Genomic DNA, 20,424 nt, shown 5'->3' with positions numbered 1-20,424 from the left:
TCTCAGGTACTCCTTTACAGCAATGCAAAATGGATGAATACATCAACCCAACCCAGCCTTCCTGCTTCTCCCCCTTGACCGCCACAACACTTCCACTCCAGAATGGGAGACACCATGAGGTTCTCTCCGCAATACCCAATGTAGCCTGAGGGGTGAAGCCATTTTGGCCCTTGGAGCAGTTACCTGGGTCAAGCCCTTAGCAGGGCCTGCCCAATAAAAAGCTAAATAAACCATGAATCTTGCCCTGAGGAAGTGAAAAGTTTTATAGAGAAGAGCAAAGCTGGAATAATTGGCGTTAGTACACCACTCAAGTCAAACAGACGTATTGCAAATACTCAACATTCTTGATCCCCAAAATCTGTGAGTATAATAAATATCATTGTTTTGAGGCTGGGTGTGGTGGCTCATGCCTGTAATTCCAGCACTTTTGGAGGCTGAGGTAGGTGGATCACCTGAGGCCAGGAGTTCAATTCCAGCCTGGCCAACATGGTGGAACCCTGTCTCTACTAAAAATACAAAAATTAGCCAGGCGTGGTGGTGCACACGTGTAATCCCAGTCACTTGGGAGGCTGAGGCAGGAGAATTGCTTGAATGCAGGAGGCAGAGGTTGCAGTGAGCAGAGACTGCACCACTGCACTCCAGCCTGGACAACAGAGTGAGACTGTCTCAAAAAAAAAAAAAAAAAATCATTGTTTTGACTTGTTCAGTATGGTTTGTTACACAGCAGTACTAGCTGCAATGCCCTCCCACCTTCTATGTCCTGCATTCATGAAGAAAAAGATAACTCCAATGCATGGCACAAATAAATAATCTTTAATTTCAATAAATAGCTCCCCATCACACCAGACATTATGCTGTGGAAAAAGATACAGAAGCATCCAACAGAGAAAGAGGAACGAGAGAGAGAGAGAAAGAGAGAGAGAGAGAAGACCTATTCTAACTACACCAATTCCTTAGCACGAGAGACATGACATTGGTTCACAGACAAACACAGAAGTATCCTCAGAGTATGATTAAGGAAGAAGATCATCATGGATGGGGAGTGATGGCCATTTTAATCCGTGTATCAGGTCCTTTGTATGTCTTTTGTGGGTCACAATCACCATGATTCAGTCAAAAAATGTTACTTTTGCTCTATCATATCCTATTTACTTGACACACACATTACTGTTATCCAAGGTGGGGTCTCTGACAGACAGGAGGACACTGGTTGGACTCTCACTGGACAGGAGAGGCAGAGAGAAGGCAGTGCTCAGGGCTGAGGTCCCGGCCCATCGCCATGCTCTCCAAGAGGACACATAGGCACACACGTCTTTGCCTGTGAGGGCACACGCACGAAGACATACACATATATACCCACAGGGAGTTCCCTGGGATGAGCTAACACAAGGACAATTCCATTAAGCCAAGAGAGGCTTCTGACACTGGAATAGTTTTGGTTGCCATCTGGTTTCTCCAAATGGTCCATAATCTAGTTATCACATTTACTAAGGAGAAGACAAAGATACTTACACCTTTAGAGAAAAGTATCAGGTTTGAAGAACCCCAGGGAAGAGCAGCCTGTTCAGAAGTTAACCAGTGGACGTGTGTTTTGGGAGTGGGGAGTGGTCAGGTCTCCCACACACTGGCCAAACTCTTGGTAAATACAGTCTTGATGGAGGTTGGCACCCTTTGGGAGGTCCTTTCTCTGGCCTGAGGGTTGAAAGTGCATTTTGGGGCAGGAGTATTGACAAGAACAGGCAGTGCCAATAAGTCCCATGGCAGAGCCCACTGAGCTTGTGATCTACTACGGATGGGGCTTCTGGAAAGTTCCCAGGCCTCACTGACTGAGGGCGGCTATTTTGTGACCAATAGTCTGCTTCCTCTCAGTTCTGAGAGGACTTGGGGAGTCTGTGTGTCTGTGTGTGTGGACGTGTGTAGACATGTTGCGAGTGTGTATGCAGGTGTGGATGTAATAGTATGTGACACATTTTTTTCCGTCTTTTTTTTTTTTTTAAACGAATGAAAGCTGCCTTCCCTGCAGCCCTCAGGTCACCTCCAGGGAGGCAGGAGACACGCGGTCACACTCAGCTCGAGACCTCAGGCTGTGCCACTGCTCCACAGCTGTGCGGTGCGTGTTGAGCATGCGCCTCCAGTGGTTGGACTCAGAGGGCCCTGAAGAGTACTGGCCAATGACGATCCTCCCGATGAAGTCATTGCTGCTCTTCATGTTGTGGCCAAAAACTAGGGAGCCAGAGGGTCGAGGGCAGGAGGGAGGCAAGGGGAAGGAGGGGAACAGAACAGAAAGGCAGAGAGAAGACAGAGGCCATTCATTAGTCTACACATTCGTCAAGTGCAAACATGGCGGTCATCATTTAGGGCACGTTGTCCTTTTCCTTTTCTTGGTGAGAACTCCAACTCCCTCATCTCATCCTCCTGCGAGTCTCTGCAACAGCTGCACCTGGCTTCCTGCCATCCCATGCCAGCCAGATTCTTACCTCTCAGCCTTGGCATTGGCTGTTCCTTCTGCCAGAGAGCTGCACCGCCTGCAATATGCAGCCTTAAACGTATGTCCCACGGCATCACCACACTGCATGTAGAGCTCTGTAAGTGGATAGTTCTAGTGGAACAGTGAGCCTGTCAGTGTAGTCCAGTTGAGCGATTAAACAAGGGTTCCTCAATCACGGAACTGTTGACATTATGGGCAGGATGATCCTTTGCTGTAACTGTCCTGTGCACTGTAGGATGTTCAGCAGCATCCCTGGTACCTACCTACTAGATGCTGATAGCAGCTCTCTCTACAGCTGGGACAACCCAAAATGTCTTCAGACATAGCCAGATATTCCCTGGGGAGGCCAGTGCATCCCAAATGGGAACCACTAGGTTAAGCCATGGTCCATGGGGCCAAATATCCTGGGGGTGAATCCTGGCTCTATCATTTGACCAAGCTCTGGGACTCCGAGGCAGGCGAAGTGACCTCTCTGAGCCTCGGTTTCTTTGTTAGTTAAACAGGAATTTTAGTAGTGCTTCTCTCATAGGTCAATGCGCAATTTCTATGAAATATGTGTAAAGCTCTCAGCACACAGTGCCAAGCAAGTGGTAAGAGCTCAATAAATGTTACACTGCTATTTCGATCCTAAATTTCTGTCTGTTGACCTTTTATAAAAGAGACTTCATGTCTCCTCTGTTCCATCAAATGGTGGAAGTTTGCTGAGAGTAATGGCTATAGCAATTTCTTCCACCCCTTGTTGTGCTGCATGTCTCTTTGAAAGGCTTCTCTGTTAATCTCAACTTAAGCTTAATTTGTGTCTTTCAAGCCTAATGAGATGGTTAACTTGATTTAGCTTCCCGGCCAAGTTCCGCCTAATTCTGTATCTGTGTGTGGGTAGTCCAGGCATGCCATCTCACTAATGGGAAAGCAGGCTACGCCTGTGTTATAAAGGAAGGGCTACAGAATGGGAAATATCACAGATTCACCCAGCGTGAGCCGAGCAAAGGCGGGCTAGATCCCAGGAGGGATGCCGAATATCATATAAACCAACTAAAATATGCATCCAAAAACAGAGCTTGAATGCTAACAAGCCTCTGTTCTCCCCTGTGGATTTCACACCATGAATTCCAAATGGTGAAAATGAGGGAGAAAAAGAAAAATGGAAAAATAAAAACAAAAACTCCATCCATCGTCCAAAAGCCAAAAAGACTTAGGGAAAACCAGGCTACGTGAAATACTACGTCATCTTCATCAAGAGGGATGGGTACCTGTCAGCTCTGTGGAGAAAAAATGGACCATGTATACTTTTTGTACATTTGGTAACATGTTCAGTATGCATAGGTGGACCTCATTTACATGCAAATTACTTACAAAGAGAAAAATAATAGGAATGGAAGCTTTGCTTAATAAATGAAATTGATAAGGGAGCTCTTGGCCTTTGGAAAAAAAAAATGAATAGGTAACACTCAAGGCTTTTTGGAATGACACTCAGTGGCCAGTGTAAGGTTTGATCTCACCAAACGAGGACAAGTTACCAAAGTCCCCTTCCCCGTGAGCCTCAAATCTAAAATAAGATACTATTATGAGGCCACTTTAGGCCCCATTTGGTTTTCTTCTTTGGGGGCAAAATGTTCTATCTTCTACTTCCTCTCCAAAGTTCAAGACAATGAAGAAACTTCCCTTGTAAATGGGTATGGGTTCTACTTCTTTGTGAAAGGGATTTAAGAGGAAATTCTGACTGGGCACGGCGGCTCACATCTGTAATCCCAGCACTTTGGGAGGCTGAGGCAGGTGGATCGCGTGAGCCCAGAAGTCTGAGACTAGTCTGGGCAACATGGAGAAACCCCGCCTTTACTAAAAAATACAAAAAAATCAACCAGATGTAGTGGTGCGTGCCTGTAGTCCCAGCTACTCGGGAGGCTGAGGTGGGAGGATCACCTGAACCTGGGGAAGTCAAGACTGCAGTGATGGTGCCACTGCCCTGGATCTAGCCTGGGTAGCAAAGTGACCTTGCTTGTCTCAAAAAAAAAAAAAAAAAAAAAAAAGGGAAATCTCAGTCTCAAGTACTCTCATGTGCTGCTGGTGGAAAAGCAAGTTGGATCAAATTTTGGGGTGGTTCACAATATCTGTTCAAAATAAATACATCATAACTCATGACTCCGTATTTCACTTCTAGGAATTGATCCCCTAGAATTTTCTGCACAACTGGACAAAAATACACATACAAGGATATTTTATATAGCAGGAGTAGGCAAACTAGAGCCTCCAAGTCAAATGTAGACTACTACCTGTTTTTGTAAATAAAGTTTTATTGGAACACAGTCAAACCCATTTGTTTACATGATGCTGCTTTTGTGCAAAAAGGGCAGAGTTGATGTCTTAGTCCATTCAGGCTGCTGTAACAAAATATCATAAACTGGGTAGCTTATAAACAACAAAAACTTATTGCTCACAGTTCTGGAGGCTGGGAAGTTCAAGATCAAGACACTAGTAAATTCGGTGTCTGGTGAGAAGCTGCTTCTTCATAGGTGGTATCTTCTCACTGAGTCCCCACATGGTGGAAGGGACAGACTAGTTCTCTGGGGCATCTTTTATAAGGGCACTAATCCCAATTATGAGGGCTCCAACCTTTATGACCTAATCATCTCCCAAAGGTCCCACCTCCTAATGCCATCACTTTGTGGGTTAGGATTTCAACATATAAATTTGGCAGGGTGGGGGACAACTATTCAGACCAACCACAGCAGCTGAATAATTTGGAGGCCATGTGGCCCTCAAAGCCTCACATATCTGCTATCTGTCTGGTTCATCCATGTTGTAGTGTTACTTTTTAAGGCCAGCTAACATTCCGTTGTATGGATATGCCATGTTTGCTTATCTATTCATCAGATGATGAATATTTGGGTTGTTTCTACCTTTTGACTATTATTATGGATAAGGCTACTGTAAACATTTATGTACAAGCCTTTTTTTTCTTTTCTTTTTGAGTCAGAATTTCACTCTTGTCACCCAGGCTGGGGTGCAGTGGCACGATCTTGGCTCACTGCAACCTCCACCTCCTGGGTTCAAGTGATTCTCCTGCCTCAGACTCCCAAGTAGCTGGGATTGCAGGCACCCATCACCACACCCAGCTAATTTTTGTATTTTTTGGAAGAGACGGGGTTTTGCCACATTGACCAGTGTGGTCTCGAACTCCTGTCCTCAAGTGATCCGCCCACCTCAACCTTCGAAAATGCTGGGATTATAGGCACGAGCCAACATGGCTGGCCTATGTATGATCCATTTATATGAAATGTCCAGAATAGGCAGATCTTTAGATACAGAAATTACCATTAGTGGTTATCAAGGATAGAGGAAAGAGGGAATGGGGAGTGATAGCTAATTGGCACAGAGCTCCTTTTTGGGGTGATAAAAATGTTCTGGAATTAGATAGTGGTGTTGGTTGCACAACCTTGAAAATATACTAAAAAGCACTGAATGATATACACCAAAAGGGTGAGTTTTAAGTTATGTGAATTTTATGTCAATTAAAAAAAAACTGCCAAAAGGGGATTAAAAAAAAAAAAAGACTATCTGGCTCCTTATAGAAAAGTTTGCTGACCCCTGCCCCAGGGCATTGTTTATAAGAAAAAAAACTGGAAATGGCAAGACTGTCCCTGAGGGAGTGTAGCTGGGGCTGGTGGTGCCCTGCCTACCCCTCAGCCCATCTTGGAGGCTACTCATGTTTTCTGTGGATAGTGTCCTACCTCAAGCACCTGCAGCTTCCTGCCTGAGCCACGCCAGCTTGTCTATGCTAACTGTGATTTATGGTGAGGACCTTGGGCCACTCAACATTAGCTTGACCTCTGCAGGAGCTGGAGACTAGGCTCAGCTACCCAGATAGTCAGCCATGACTATATGACCGACCTCCTCTAACTATGCTGGAAACCAACGCTTGGGTGAGCTTCCTTGGGTGGCAATACCCTGAGTCTGTTGTCACACATCCTTGCAAGGAGAATCAGGCACTCCTCACATTGAGGAGAACAAGTGGAAGCTCGCACCTGGTCTCTCTTGGACTCTTTCCTGTGACAAAAAGGACTCTTTCCCCTTTCTTAGTCTGCTGGGCTGCTATAACAAATTACCATAAACAGGGAGACTTATAAACAACAGGAATTGATTTCCTAATGGTTCCAGAAGCTAAGAAGTCCAAGATCAAGGTCCCAGCAGATTTGGTGTCTGGTAAGGGCTTGCTCTCCTTCACAGGTGGTGCCCTCTCATACAATAGAAGCAGCAAGGCAGTTCTCTTGGGTTTCTCTTATAAGGGCACCAACCACATTCATGAGGGCAGAGCCTTCATGGTCTAATCACCTCCCACATGGGGATTAGGATCCAACGTAAGAGTTTGCGGGGAACAAAACATTCAGACCATAGCAGCAATCTTTCACTTTGCTGATTTTAATCTGTATGCTCTTTCTGTAATAAACTGTAACCATGAGCATGGTTCCAAGTTCTGTGGTGAATCATTGAACCTGAGGGTGATTTTGAAGACCCCCATACTGCAGATATCCACTCATCAAACGTCCTTGATTCGTTTTCCTCCTTTTCCTGTCTCATTTGCTTATTCAAGCTTCCTGAGGTCACCTCCTAGTAGCCTACTTGAGCTCAAGTCATTAAGTTTGTCTTTGGGAGTTACTTAGAATAAGACTGGAGGAAACAAATTAAGTAACTTCTGAGGTAAGAATACCACGGAAATCCATGTTGCCATTAAAAATGAGACAGACTTATGTATATGAAATGGAAAAATCTCCAAGACATATTGCTAGGAGACAAAAGCACATTACAAAACAGTATATGTAAGCGCAATCTTTTTGTTAAAAAGAATGTTAATATACATAAAGAAAACAATATCTGGATGTTCACCACTGTTCAGAGTGGCTCTCTCTGGGAAGGGGGAAATAGAGGAAAATTTCCACTTTCTGTATCATATAAGTATGTACAGTTTGAACTTCTTACAACAAGTACATATTAGTTTGGAAAGAAAACAAAGGAAAAATAAGTCACCATTAGAGAATCCACATCTAAGTCGCCAGAAGGGACGAAAACTAAAAGGAAGTCTAATATCCTACGCTCCTCATCCCAATTTGTAGAGTAACTTGGCTGGTGAATCACTTGGCCCTTGAAAGATGGAAGCGCTTGAGTGAGTCAGCCTTTCTGATGCGAGGCAGTTCCTGCCATGACCATCTGAGTTAATTAGCAGGCACTGGAACTTGCAAATCACTTGGTAAAGTTATGGCAATCTTAACAGTCTTAAAAAAAAAATTTTAAATGCAAATTATAATAGAGTGAAGCTGAAGATAACTCATGACTTCTATTAGAAAAGTTGCCTGGGAGAATATCAAGATTGCCATGACTGTAGATTCTAAGAAGTGTGTTGGAGAAAATAGAGAATTAAAACTAGACATGTCAGGGGCCAGGTTCACACCTGTAATTCCAGCACTTTGGAAGGTCAAGGTGGGAGGATCGCTTGAACCCAAGAGTTTGAGACCAGCTTGGGCAACATAGCAAGACCCTGTTTCTACAGATTTCTTTTTTAAAGACTAAACATGTAGAATCTAGAAAGGGGCTTAGGGACAGTGGGTCAGATAACCCAGCCCTCTCCATGTTATAGGTAAGGAAACCAAGTCACATAGCTAATTGGTGATAAAATTTGCAGTATTTAATAACTTGTGAATGAAACCAATTCCTTATAACCACATTCCTAAATTCCTTCTCTTTAGAAATGTCCATAACTAAAAATTTTGTTGTAAAGTACTGCCACCAAATATTCCTACTGATGGTTATGGGGGACTCCTTTTAATGTAGTCACTAATATATTTCTGGATATTGTAAGCCAAAAATACAATTCTAAGCCCCCTAACCATCTGAATGGACCTCTCCTCTTGGCCAAGGGCATTCCAAAGGTGACCTGAAAAGGTAGTTCAGGCTGTGATGGGAAGGGGAAGTCAGACATGTCACCATTAACATCAAGACAGATCTTAAGACTGATAGAACTAATTCTTCTTTTTTTGTTTTCTTTTCTTTTTTTAATTTTTTGAGACAAGGTCTCACTCTGTTACCCAGGCGCAGTGGCATGATCTCAGGTCACTGCAACCTCTGCCTCCCAGGCTCAAGTGATCCTTCTACCTCAGCTTCCCAAGTAACTGGGACCACAGGTGCACACCACTATGCCTGGATTTTTTTTTTTTTTTTTTTTTGGTACTTTCGGTAGAGATGGGGTTTCACCATGTTGCTCAGGCTGGTCTCTAACTCCTGAGCTCAGGTGATCTTCCCGTGCTGGCCTCTCAAAGTGCCAGGATTACAGATATGAGCCATTGCGCCCAACCAGAAGAGACTCTTTAAGTCTGATAAGAAACATTTACAATCTATTCTCTCTGAAGCCTACTACCTAGAGTCTTTATCTGCATGATAAAACCTGGGTGTCTACAACCCTTTATTGTAATTTAGACATTGATTTCAGGTCTTTAGATAATAACCAATTGCCAGTCTTTGAATCCACCTAAGACCTGGAATTCACCCCACACACTCCCCAGTCCCTGCTTCCAGCTGTCCCATCTTTCTGGACTGAACCAACGTACCTCTTATATGTATTGATTGACGTCTTATGTCTCCCTAAAATGTACAAAACCAAGCTGTAGCCTGACCACCTTGGACACATGTTCTCAGGACCTCCTGAGGCTGTTTCATGCACAGGTCCTTAGCCTTGGCAAAATAAACTCCTAAACTGATTGCGACTTGTCTCAGATACTTTTTGGTTTACAAAATGCACACACTCTAAGTGTACCCTAGTCATCTGGAAGCAATTTCTTAACAACCTGTACAATCTGGAGTATAGCAAAAAAAAACCATCAAAACAGTCAGAATTGATGTCACAAGTCTATGCACAAAATCCATGAAGGGGGGCTTTCTCTAAGAACCTATTTAATGCTCATGGATTTAGACATAATTAAAATTAACTCAGTCATCTGGTTTTCCCATCTGGAGTAACTTAATATAGTGGATTGTGAGTACCAGATAGACACAAGAACTGAAAAAACTACAATAGAATGAAACCATTTGGTGAAGAGGCAAATAACATTTTCCTCCTTCACAGGGCTGGGGGCTATGCTCAGTGTGATCATTTATTTTTATAATTATGATCATGAATCCATTAGAATGTTCTGCTGAATGGACCAAAGGAAGTATGGGAATTTTGGTATCATACACAGTTAAAAATGTTAAGCCTCGTTTAAAGCTTAAGGGGGAAATGATCAGTTAGTGGAAACTACTCTCACAAACTGCTTTTAGTTCTCTCCCAATGGTTATAGAGTGACACCTTGCACAGTACCTTGCTCTAATGTTTTCTATTCGGATTTTGCTGAATCTTCAGCATCCTAAGGCTACCCTCTGGGGACAGGCAAGTACCTGGAAGTCCAGTTCCCTTCCTCAGACAATGCATGGACACACCCTGCCTATTCCACTTTTAGGAATTTGAGACACAACTTACCTGTAAAAAGTTATCAACATATCTATTTCCACCGGACCACAGCAGTTCAAGTTGGGGAAACACAACCAGGAAACAAAAGTGTGATGGAGGGACTCACCAGGGCTCAAAGGTCAGGCTTTGAAGGAGCCTGGGATAAAGATCAGTTTATTAAGCACCTACTGTGTGTTAGGGCCAGGGCTGAGCACGTCAGTGGATTGACTCATTTAAACATCACATCAAGCCTCCAGAGCAGGGTTTCTCACCCTTGATACTGCTGACATTATGGGCCAGACTATTCTGTGTTGTGCGGTGCTGTCCTGAGCACTCTAAAATGTTTGGTAGCACCTATCATCCCACGCTAAATATCAGTAGCAATTCCTCCATCTCCCCTGTTTCTTATTTTATTTATATTATTTTATTTTATTTTTGAGACAGAGTCTTGCTCTGTTGCCCAGGCTGGAGTGCAGTGGTGCGATCTCGGCTCACTGCAACCTCTGCCTCCCGGGTTCAAGCGATTCTCCTGCCTCAACCTCCTGAGTAGCTGGGACTACAGATATGTGCCACCATGCCTGGCTAATTTTTGTATTCTTTTAGTAGAGACAGGGTTTCACCATGTTGGACAGGCTGGTCTCGAATACCTGACCTCAGGTGATTTGCCTGCCTCAGCCTCCTGATGTGCTGGGGTTACAGGCATGAGCCACCATGCCTGGCCTCCTCTGTCTCCCTTGTGACTGCCAAAGTATCTAGACATTGCCAGATGTACCCTGGGGATACAATTGCCACCCTTCCCGCCCCCAACCTCCCACATTTTAGAAGTGCTTTAAGGCAGTTGTTTTCGCTGGCTCATTTTACAGCTGAGGAGAGTGAGGTCTAGAGGGTGAAGAGAGATCAGCGCCAGTCAAGACCTAAGTAGCCTGAATGAGTCAGGGACAAGTTGAGGCTTTCACCTGTTGATATTTGCTGTAAAAATGAATTTGTTCTTTACCACAGGAGCTAAATTCTTTGGTCGCTAATTTAGTTTGCCAAGGCAGACGGTTCTGGAAGGGAAGCTGGATGACTTAGAATGTGGGTGTAATAAACACTGCAAATTAAAAGGAAAAAAAAAAATCTTTACCGATGGGAGCAGACTCAACAGCTTCTCATTTTGCATTTGGTTCACAAGGTAATGAAGGACTCTCATCTGTACCCTAGGCTCTCACTGCTCCCATATATGCAACTCTGAGTCTGACAGCACAGTGCAGGGACACCCCCAGATTATGGCTGGCACCCCAAAACCTCATCACTGTGCCCTGCGATCTACCTCTTTGATGCTAGGTTAAGATGTTCCCCTACTTCTGAAAGGAAAAAATGTACAAAGCCAGCAAGACCCACCCTGGGCTGTTACTAGTCCTGCCTACTTCCTCATCGTCAAGGGTTACCCACAATTCATCATCAGGTTGTTCATGAGTTATCTTAACTGTTGGAGGAGACATAACGCAGTCTACACGGGCCTGTTTCTTCCCCCTTTTCCTTCTTCCTACAGGGCAGCGCTGAAACACTGCAACACAGTGGTCCTCAATCTCTTTTCAACTTTTGCAAAACCTCTTCTCACTAGAGCACTTTTTTTTTCTTCTTTCAGAAACCTAGAAGCTTTTTCAGGTTTTCTTTTTTTTTAAACAAGGTACATCATATCCCTTCCCCGGGCCTCAGTTTCCCCCTTTATACAATGGGCGGGTATACATAGATTTTGAGTTCTTTTTTAGCTATGACATTTCATGCGTTCTAAGAAGTTTCATCCATGACTGAAGGGTGATGTTTTTCAAGCTTTTCTGGCTCACTTCATGATTCACAGCAGCTGCTGGGACAGAATTTTTTTTTCATGTTTTTCCTTCCAACAGTCATAATGACAATTCAGTTAACTTTATTATAATAATAAAAAAATCAGTAATGGCAAATCCTGAGGTCTGTGTACTAGGAACTGAGAAAAGCACTTTATATACGTTATTGTTTTTCTTTTTTAAACTTAAATCCATATCACAGCCCTATTTTTATTGCCATTTTGCAGATGGGGAATTTGAGGCTCGGGGAAGTTAAGAGGTTGAGTGTCCAAAGCCACCCAGCCAGCATGAGGCACAGTAGAAATTGAAACTCAAAGTTCAGCATAATTTCTTCCTTCATCTCAAAAAGAAGAGGCCGAACACAGTGGCTTATGCCTGTAATCCCAGCACTTTCAGAGGTCAACATGGGAGGATTGTTTGAGCCCAGGAATTCAAGACCAGCCTGGGCAACACAGTGAGACTCTTTCTCTATAAAAAATTTTTAAAAGTAGCTGGGCATGTTGGTGCACGCCTGTGGTCCCAGCTACTTGGGAGGCTGAGGCGGGAGGACTGCTTGAACCCGGGAGGTGGAGGTTGCAATGAGGCATGATCACGCCACTGCACTCCAGCCTGGTCGAAAGAGTAAGACTCTGCCTCAAAGAATAATAATAATAATAACAACAATAATAATAATAATAGTCTCACCCATTTCCTACTTCCCTTAACCCTCCCATGTGACAAGGGCCAGATTGGGTAATAGAGATCCATGGCATGTGCGTGTGTGTTTGAAGAGGGGTTAAAACCTCAACCAGCATATAAGGGAAAAGGCTAACCGTCAGAATGGCCCTGGAAAGTCCATAAAAATCCTCATAAAGGCCCCATGTTGGGGCCCTTCTCGCCATCTCTCTAGGGTCCAGCACAGTCGGGATTGGCTCCGACTTTTGAATGAGCGGCTGCCTGTTCGGTCAAGCAGCAGATAAGGAAGGAAGACGTCCTATGTTAAAGACTCCTGATATGAAAAATACAATGATAGTACCCAACAGTTCTATAGTGCTTATCAGAGACCAGCCCTGTCCTGTGGATTTCAATACACAAATTTAATGCACACCACAAATCTATGAGGTTTGTACTACTATTACCGCTATTTTATTATTGCCTTGAGCCTAGAGGGCACACACTGACAGCGTAGAGCATCGTCCTGAGGACGGACCTAGACCAGTCCTGAGCAGGCCCTGGAAATAGGCTTGGGCTGTTTGGGTGGGAAATTCTGGGATCCCACTATTTCCCAATGATCTAGAAAGGAAGATGTGGGCTCCCTGATGCCTGGACTCCTCACTCCATGAATTTTTTTTCTCCTCCCATTTACAGCATGAGGCCCAAGGTAGAAGCTCTCTTTGACCTGGTCCGCAGGCAATATCGGCTTAGAACGAATTATTTAATTTTTATTTTAACAGAGTGCAGTGGAGTGCAGTGGCATGGCATGATTATAGCTCACTGTAGCCTCAACCTCCTGAGCTCAAGTGATCCTCCTGGCTCAGGTTCCTGAGTAGCTGGAACTACAGGGGCACCTCACCACGCCCAGCTAATTAATTTTTTTTTTTAGACATGGGGTCTCGCTATGTTGTCCAGGCTGATCTTGGACTCCTGGCTTCAAGCAATCTTACTCTCCTCAGCCTTCCAAAGTGTTGGATTACAGGTGTGAGCCACTGTGCCTGGCCTGAATTTTTTAATGCCGTTGTTTTCAGCAGGGGCCAATTTTGCTGCACAATCTGGAGGCGTTTTTTATTGTCATGTCTTGGAAGGAGGGGTGCTGCTGGCCTCTAGCGGGTAGATCCCAGGGATGCTGCTCACCGTTCTACAAAGCACAGGACAGGCCCTACAGTGAATAGCAATCCGGCCCCAAATATCAATAGAAGTGTGGAGGTAGAAAACCTCTGCCTTAAGGGGAAAGCAGCAAGGATGGGAGTTCCCTTCATTAAAACCGAAGCCTCCCCTCTCCCAACCAAAGGAAAGCCATGGAGACTCAAAAGACTATGGCAGATCCACAGGGTTAAGGAGCTGAGAGACTCAGGAGCAGGTGGGAGGAAAGTCACCTCCACTGAGCTAGACAGAGCTTGGGAGCTCAGCAGAGAAAAAAATTTAGAGCAAATTTAAGGGGAGAGAAACGGGGAGTGGAGGAGAAACCTCTGAGAAATGTTGCTTTGGCTTATGAATTAGATCTCTTTCTCCTTCCTCAAGAGCTGAAAGTCAAGGTTGAAATTTCTTTCAAAATTCCTTTGGGGCTGTGGGACCCCTTTCTTTATGCCTCAGTGTGGAGACCGAGCCACGTGGAGCCTGCACTGAAGATGACATATGGGTTGAAGAATCACTTTCAGATTAATGTGTGAATCACACCGACTAGAAGGAAGCACTTAAAGGTGTCACTATAAAGCAATGTGCTTGTTTTGACATGAACAACCAAAATATATACATCTGACTAGGGGTCCTCTCTACATTTGTTTCAGAGATGCTGGCATTGCTCGGGGGGGGGGGGGCGCAGGGGGCGGAATGTACACTGCAAACTGTCTACAGAGCTAGTTACAATATTTCATCTGTGTCATGAAATGTACACTGCAAACTATCTGCAAGCTAGTTACAATATTTCATCTATGTCATGAGCTTTGGGGATGAGGTAAGGCTAGCAGAGAAGGTCTGGAATCAAATTCCAGGTTCACCATGAGCACCCAAGCAAGTGTGGTGACATCATTAGAATGTTATGTTGTTATCTTCCAATTTCATTTCGTCTTTCCGGGATGATAAATCAGACCTTCCCCCCTCAGGGCCCAGCTTTACCCCCAAGAGATTCTGTTGATTGGTTTGGGGGGCCTGGGTGGAAGCGGCTTTCAAATGCTCCCCAAGTGGATCTCATGTGCAGTCAGGTTAGATGCAGAATGAAAATATGAGCTGACCGGTGGCTTAGCTGAGTTGAAGAAAGGGGCCTGATCCTACTATTTCCTCTTCTTGATTTAAAACTCTCTGATCATAACTGTGCAGGTTTTGTCCCTGCAGGCTCACTGAGGGAGTTGCAGAGGATGGTGCCTATGGTGGGCAGGCATTTCCCAGAAAGAAGAGGGGAGCTAGAAGACTTTAACAACTTAGTCCCATCCCACCAAGACTGGGACCTCTAGATGCACATTCATGATGTTCTCAATTATGTAAGTCACTTCTTCCCTGGGAAGAACAAATACAGACTTGAAAGAGGGCTGGGCATGGTGGTTCACCCTTGTAATCCCACCACTTTGGGAGGCCAAGGCAGATGGATCACCTGAGGTCAGGAGTTTAAGACCAGCCTGACCAACATGGTGAAACCCCATCTCTACTAAAAATACAAAAAATTAGCCAGGCATGGTGGTGGGTGCCTGTCATCCTAGTTACTTGGGAGGCTGAGACAGGAGGATCTCATGAACCCAGGAGGCAGATGTTGCACTGAGCCAAGATCACGCCACTATACTCCAGCCTGGGCAACAAGAGTGAAACTCTGTCTCAAGAAGAAAAAAAAAAAAATGGGAGTCCAGAGGTGTTACTCTAGGGCTGGGGTAGACATACTTTTTCTCTTTCTTTTCTTTTCTTAAGAAGCAGAGTCCAGACTGGATTAAGAAAATGTGGCACATATACACCATGGAATACTATGCAGCCATAAAAAAGGATGAGTTCGTGTCCTTTGTAGGGACATGGATGCAGCTGGAAACCATCATTCTCAGCAAACTATCACAAGAACAGAAAACCAAACACCGCATGTTCTCACTCATAGGTGGGAATTGAACAATGAGAACACTTGGACATAGGAAGGGGAATATCACACACCAAGGCCTGTTGTAGGGAGGGGGGAGGGGGGAGGGATAGCGTTAGGAGATATACCTAATGTAAATGACAAGTTGGTGGGTGCAGCACACCAACATGGCACCTGTATACATATGTAACAAACCTACACACTGTGCACATGTACCCTAGAACATAAAATATAATAAAAATAAATAAATAAATGAATAATAAAAAGAAGCAGGGTCTTGCTCCATTGCCCAGGCTGGAGTGCAGTGACATGATCATAACTCACTGCAAATCTCCAACTCCCAGGCTCAATCTAGAGGTCCCAGTCTCTGGAATGGGACTAAGTTGTTCAAGTTCTTCTTGCTCTCATATTCTTTCTGGGACCTGCCTGCCTCAGCCTCCCAAGGAGCTGGGACTACAGGCACATACAACCACACCTGGCTAATTAAAAACTATTTAAAAAAAAAAATTTTTTTTTGGTAGATTCAGGATCTCACTTTGTTGCCCAGGCTTATCTTGAACTCCTAAGCTCATGCTATCCTCCCACCTCGGCCCCCCAAAATCTTGGGATTACAAGCATGAGCCACCACACCAGGCCAACACACTTTTTCTATAAAGGGTCAGACAGTAAATATTGTAGGTTTTGAGGGCCACCTATGGCCTCTATTGGAAGCATTCAACTTTGCTACACTAGCAGAAAGCAGCCACAAACAGTATGTTGATTAATGCACATGGCTGTATTCCAATAAAACTTTATTTACAAAATCAGGGAGTGGGCTGTAGTTTGCTGACCTCTGGTCTGTCTAAAGCAGTGGTTTCCGAAGTGTGGTCTCCACACCAGCAGTAGCAGCATCGCCTGGAAACCTGTTAGAAATGCGAATTCTCAAGCCCACTCTGCTCTACCAAATCAAAAACTCTTGGGCAGAGTCTCAGCAGTCTGTTTTAACAAATCTCTGAGTGACTGTGATGCACACTGGAGTTTAAAGCAGGACTACACATAACCATCTAGGGAGCTCTTTAGACTATAGTGGTGGGGGAGGGGATCTTGCCCAAGTTTTCTCATTTGGATTTAACATCACCTCTCAACTGCAAAATTCAGTTATTTGTTTTGTTTATTGCCTGTCTTCCCACATTAAAGCATTAGCCTGCTGAACCTGGGATTTTTGTCTAATTTGCTCACTGTCATAGCCGCAGTGCCTGGCTTGTAAGAGGAACTCATGCATATTTGTTAAATGAATAAATAGATGCTAATTTGGAAAACTGTCTAAGATGTATGAAGTGAGAAGAGCAAGTGGCAGAAAAGCATATATATTTTGGATGCTAACAAAGGAGAGTAGCAATATAGACATACACATACACAGATGTGCACATATACACTCACACACGTATACATACCATGCACACACATATGTATACATATATACACACATTAGTGCATACATTCCTGGAAACAGCCTAGATGTTAAAGTAGTTAGCTCTAAGTAAGGGAAATTAGGGGCTTTTACTTTTTGTTTTATTCCTCCCTATTTATGGTTGCACCATAAGTGTGTGTAGTTTCTAGATATTTGAATAATATATAAGTGATATTCAATTTTACATATTCATATGCAAATATTAATTGGTATCAATTTATTAATATTCATTATTAATATATTGATGGCTAATAATATTTATAGAAATAGTACATACAATATATACATATAAAATATATGAGTTATAGGACAGATATAGTGGCTCATGCCTGCAATCCATGCACTTTGGGAGGCCAAGGCAGGTGGATCACCTGAGGTCAGGAGTTCAAGACCAGCCTGGCCAACATGGTGAAACCTCGTCCCTACTAAAAATACAAAAATTAGCTGGGCATGGTGGTGGGTGCCTGTAATCCCAGCTACTTGGGATGCTGAGGCAGGAGAATCTCTTGAACCCGGGAGGTAGAGGTTGCAGTGAGCCAAGATCATACCACTGCACTCCAGCCTGGGTGACAGAGTGAGACTCTGTCTCAAAATAAATAAATAAACAAATAATATATGAATTATATCTAAATAATAGTATGCATATCTATATATACACATATACATGAGGTATGGAAAAATTATATCTTTTGTAATAGCAATATTAAAAAGCCATCAGTACTGCTCCTTCCCATGTAACCCCTTCACGTCACCACATTGAGGTGACATGTTCTGCTCATCTTCCCAAGAGGGCTCCTCGCACCCTCTCAAGCTGGGCTGAGCTGCAGTCCGTCTGCCCAGCCCCTGCCACCTGGGAGACGGGGCTTGTTTGCAGAGCAAGGTATTTCTGTTTGCCTAAGCTTTTATGGGTGGAGACAGGGAAGCCATTTGAAAAATCTGCACAGGTCAGCGTGGACTCACTCCGCATGCTCTGGCTCTGAGTTCTTCACACTCAGGCAGTTAAAAAGAAGCCACTGGGAATGATGAGAGGTTAAAATGCCATAAGGAGAGTAAACAAGCCTCAAACCAATGCAGAACAGGTGCTGACTGGCTCTGAGCCCATGCAAACCTGCCCTTCTCAGCGCCTGGGGGAGATCACCCAACCCTGAAAACCTCAGAGGACACACAGAATCCCGTCATTCTAGCTCAGGGGCTCTTAACTTTGGTACCATAGGTATTTGGGGCTGGATGATTTTCTGTTGTGAGGGTCTGTGTGTGCACTGCGGGATATCTAGCAGTATCCCTGGCCACTACTGACAAGAGGCCAGGAGCGTCCCTGAGCTGTGACAATAAAAATGCCTCCAGACATTGCCAAATCTCCTCTGAGGGGACAATGTCACCCCAGGTTGAGAACCATTGGTTTAACTGCTTTCATAAGTCAGCAGGTGACCCGGGCTCTCCAGCCAAAAGGTTTTCCAGGCTCTTGCCAGCCTGGAATTTAGTGGCGTGAGATTCCCCCACTGTTGACCCTGACCGTAAACTCAGAGGCCACAAGTGCTCCGGGAGGTCGTGGAGCAAGCATGTTCAGGGCATGGACTGGCTCTTTTATTTGCCTGCTTGGGTGTCTGAGCAGAGATGGCTGTGTGGTCAGCAAAGCCTGTTCACTGCTCTCCCTCAACATGTAGCTGGACTACATTTCCCAGCCTCTCCTGCAGAGTTCCGGTTAATAGAATATGAGTGGAATTGGAAGTGGAAGTGATGTACATTACTTCTAGGCTTGGTCCATGAAAACTTTCCATGCAGTCCTCAACTCTCTCTCCTCCCCAACTACCAGCTAGAGATGAAACCCTCCAAGGCCAGAGAAGATGGCAGAGCCATGAGATGGAAGGCGCCTGGGCCACTGAATCATCACATGGAAGGTCACTCAGGACAGGATCCTCGAAGGACCTTGTGCAAGAAAGAAATAAGATTCTGGTCCGGGCTGGGTGGCTCAAGCCTGTATTCCCAGCACTTTGGGAGGCTGAGAGGGGAAAATTGCCTGAGGCCAGGAGTTCAAGACCAGCTTGGGCAAAATAGTGAGACCCCTCATCTCTCTACGAAAAATTTTTAAAAATGGCAGGCACGGTGGCACACACCTGTAGTCCCAGCTACTCAGGAGATGGAGGCAGGAGGATCACTTGAGCCCAGGAGTTCAAGGCTGCAGTGAGCTAAGATCGTGCCACTGCATTCCAGACTGGGGGACAGAGCAAGACCCTGTCTCAAAAAATAATAATAATAAAGAAAAGAAAAGCAATAAACTTCCATGGTGTCAAACCACAAGACCTTGGCAGCTTATCTGTTACAGCAGCTAGCCATACTTTAACTGATACAGTGACTTCTGGCTTTGTAGTGAGTCATATGAGATCTCTGAGCTTCAGTTTCCTTCCCTGTAAAATGGGATAACACCAGTACCTACCTCGTTTAGTTGTTGTGAGATCAATTGAGACAGTGCTTATAAAGTACTTGGGACAGCACTTGGAGGATTGTAAGACTTTAATAAATGTTGGCTATTTTTATTATAAGAGCTACCACTAAATCCCTGCCCCTTGTCCAAGTTAGGAGCTCTTCCCATGATGTCTTTTGTGCCTTCTTTTCCAAACCACATTTAATAACTTGGAAAAGTATGACTTGCCCTAATCCTCAAGTGCCTTAGAAACTTACTGAGTCTTAGAGGCACTTCTTGCAATGAGGCTAGGGCCCTTATTTTATCACGAGGTTGTCCAGGCATACCTTTCTTTCTTTCTTTCTTTCTTTTTTTTTTTTTTTGAGATGGAGTTTTTTCGCTCTTGTCGCCCACGCTGGAGTGCAATGATGCGATCTCGGCTCACCGCAACCTCCGCCTCCCGGGTTCAAGTGATTCTCCTGCCTCAGATTCCTAAGTAGATGGGATTACAGGCATGAGCACCAGGTCTGGCTAATTTTGTATTTTTAGTAGAGACGGGGTTTCTCCATGTTGGTCAGGCTGGTCGGCTGGTCGGCTGGTCTTGAACTCCCGACCTCAGGTGATCCGCCTGCCTTGGACTCCCAAAGTGCTGGGATTACAAGTGTGAGCCACCATGCCCAGCCAGACCAGGCATATCTTAAGTGTCCTGGCTTCTCCTTACCAGAGAGGCCACCAAGAGGGCAAGGGTGACCTTGCACAAGGATGGAAGAGAACCCACCCAGAAATCATCCAAAGGCTGCCTCTCCTCCGCTTCTCCAGCCCCAACACAATTAAGCAGAATAAGATCCCAAAGTAGACATCTAAGGAGAACTTTGGCGGCCACATCAGCAGATACTCTCCCTGGTTCTTGGACCAGTTCTGTCACTCAAGATCCTCAAGGAAGTGAACAACAGGTCCCAAAGAGCCTCCTGTGGCCAGTGAGGGCATCTGCTCATGAAGACAGAAGGGAAGATCTTTTGCTCACTGCCCGCCCTACT

At 44.6% G+C, this 20,424-nt stretch overlaps 1 protein-coding gene across 3 annotated transcripts in view; it reads right to left on the bottom strand.

Moving 5' to 3' along the window:
- Positions 1 to 790: 790 nt before the first annotated feature.
- SYT17 (synaptotagmin XVII) overlaps positions 791 to 20,424 on the bottom strand; it is a 92,437-nt gene continuing 72,803 nt past the window's right edge. For all 3 annotated transcript variants that reach the window (XM_011931852.1, XM_011931854.1, XM_011931853.1), the window contains one exon: positions 791 to 2,223. In XM_011931852.1, the coding sequence (XP_011787242.1) occupies positions 2,027 to 2,223 (197 nt within the window). In that variant the 3' untranslated portion in view covers positions 791 to 2,026. The remainder of the gene's footprint in view (positions 2,224 to 20,424) is intronic.

The sequence above is a fragment of the Colobus angolensis genome, unplaced genomic scaffold, assembly GCF_000951035.1.
Source record: "Colobus angolensis palliatus isolate OR3802 unplaced genomic scaffold, Cang.pa_1.0 Scaffold92, whole genome shotgun sequence".
Classification (NCBI taxonomy): Eukaryota; Metazoa; Chordata; class Mammalia; order Primates; family Cercopithecidae; genus Colobus; species Colobus angolensis.
The sequence above is the reverse complement of the archived record's forward strand: the minus strand, read 5'-3'. Positions and strand labels throughout refer to the sequence as shown.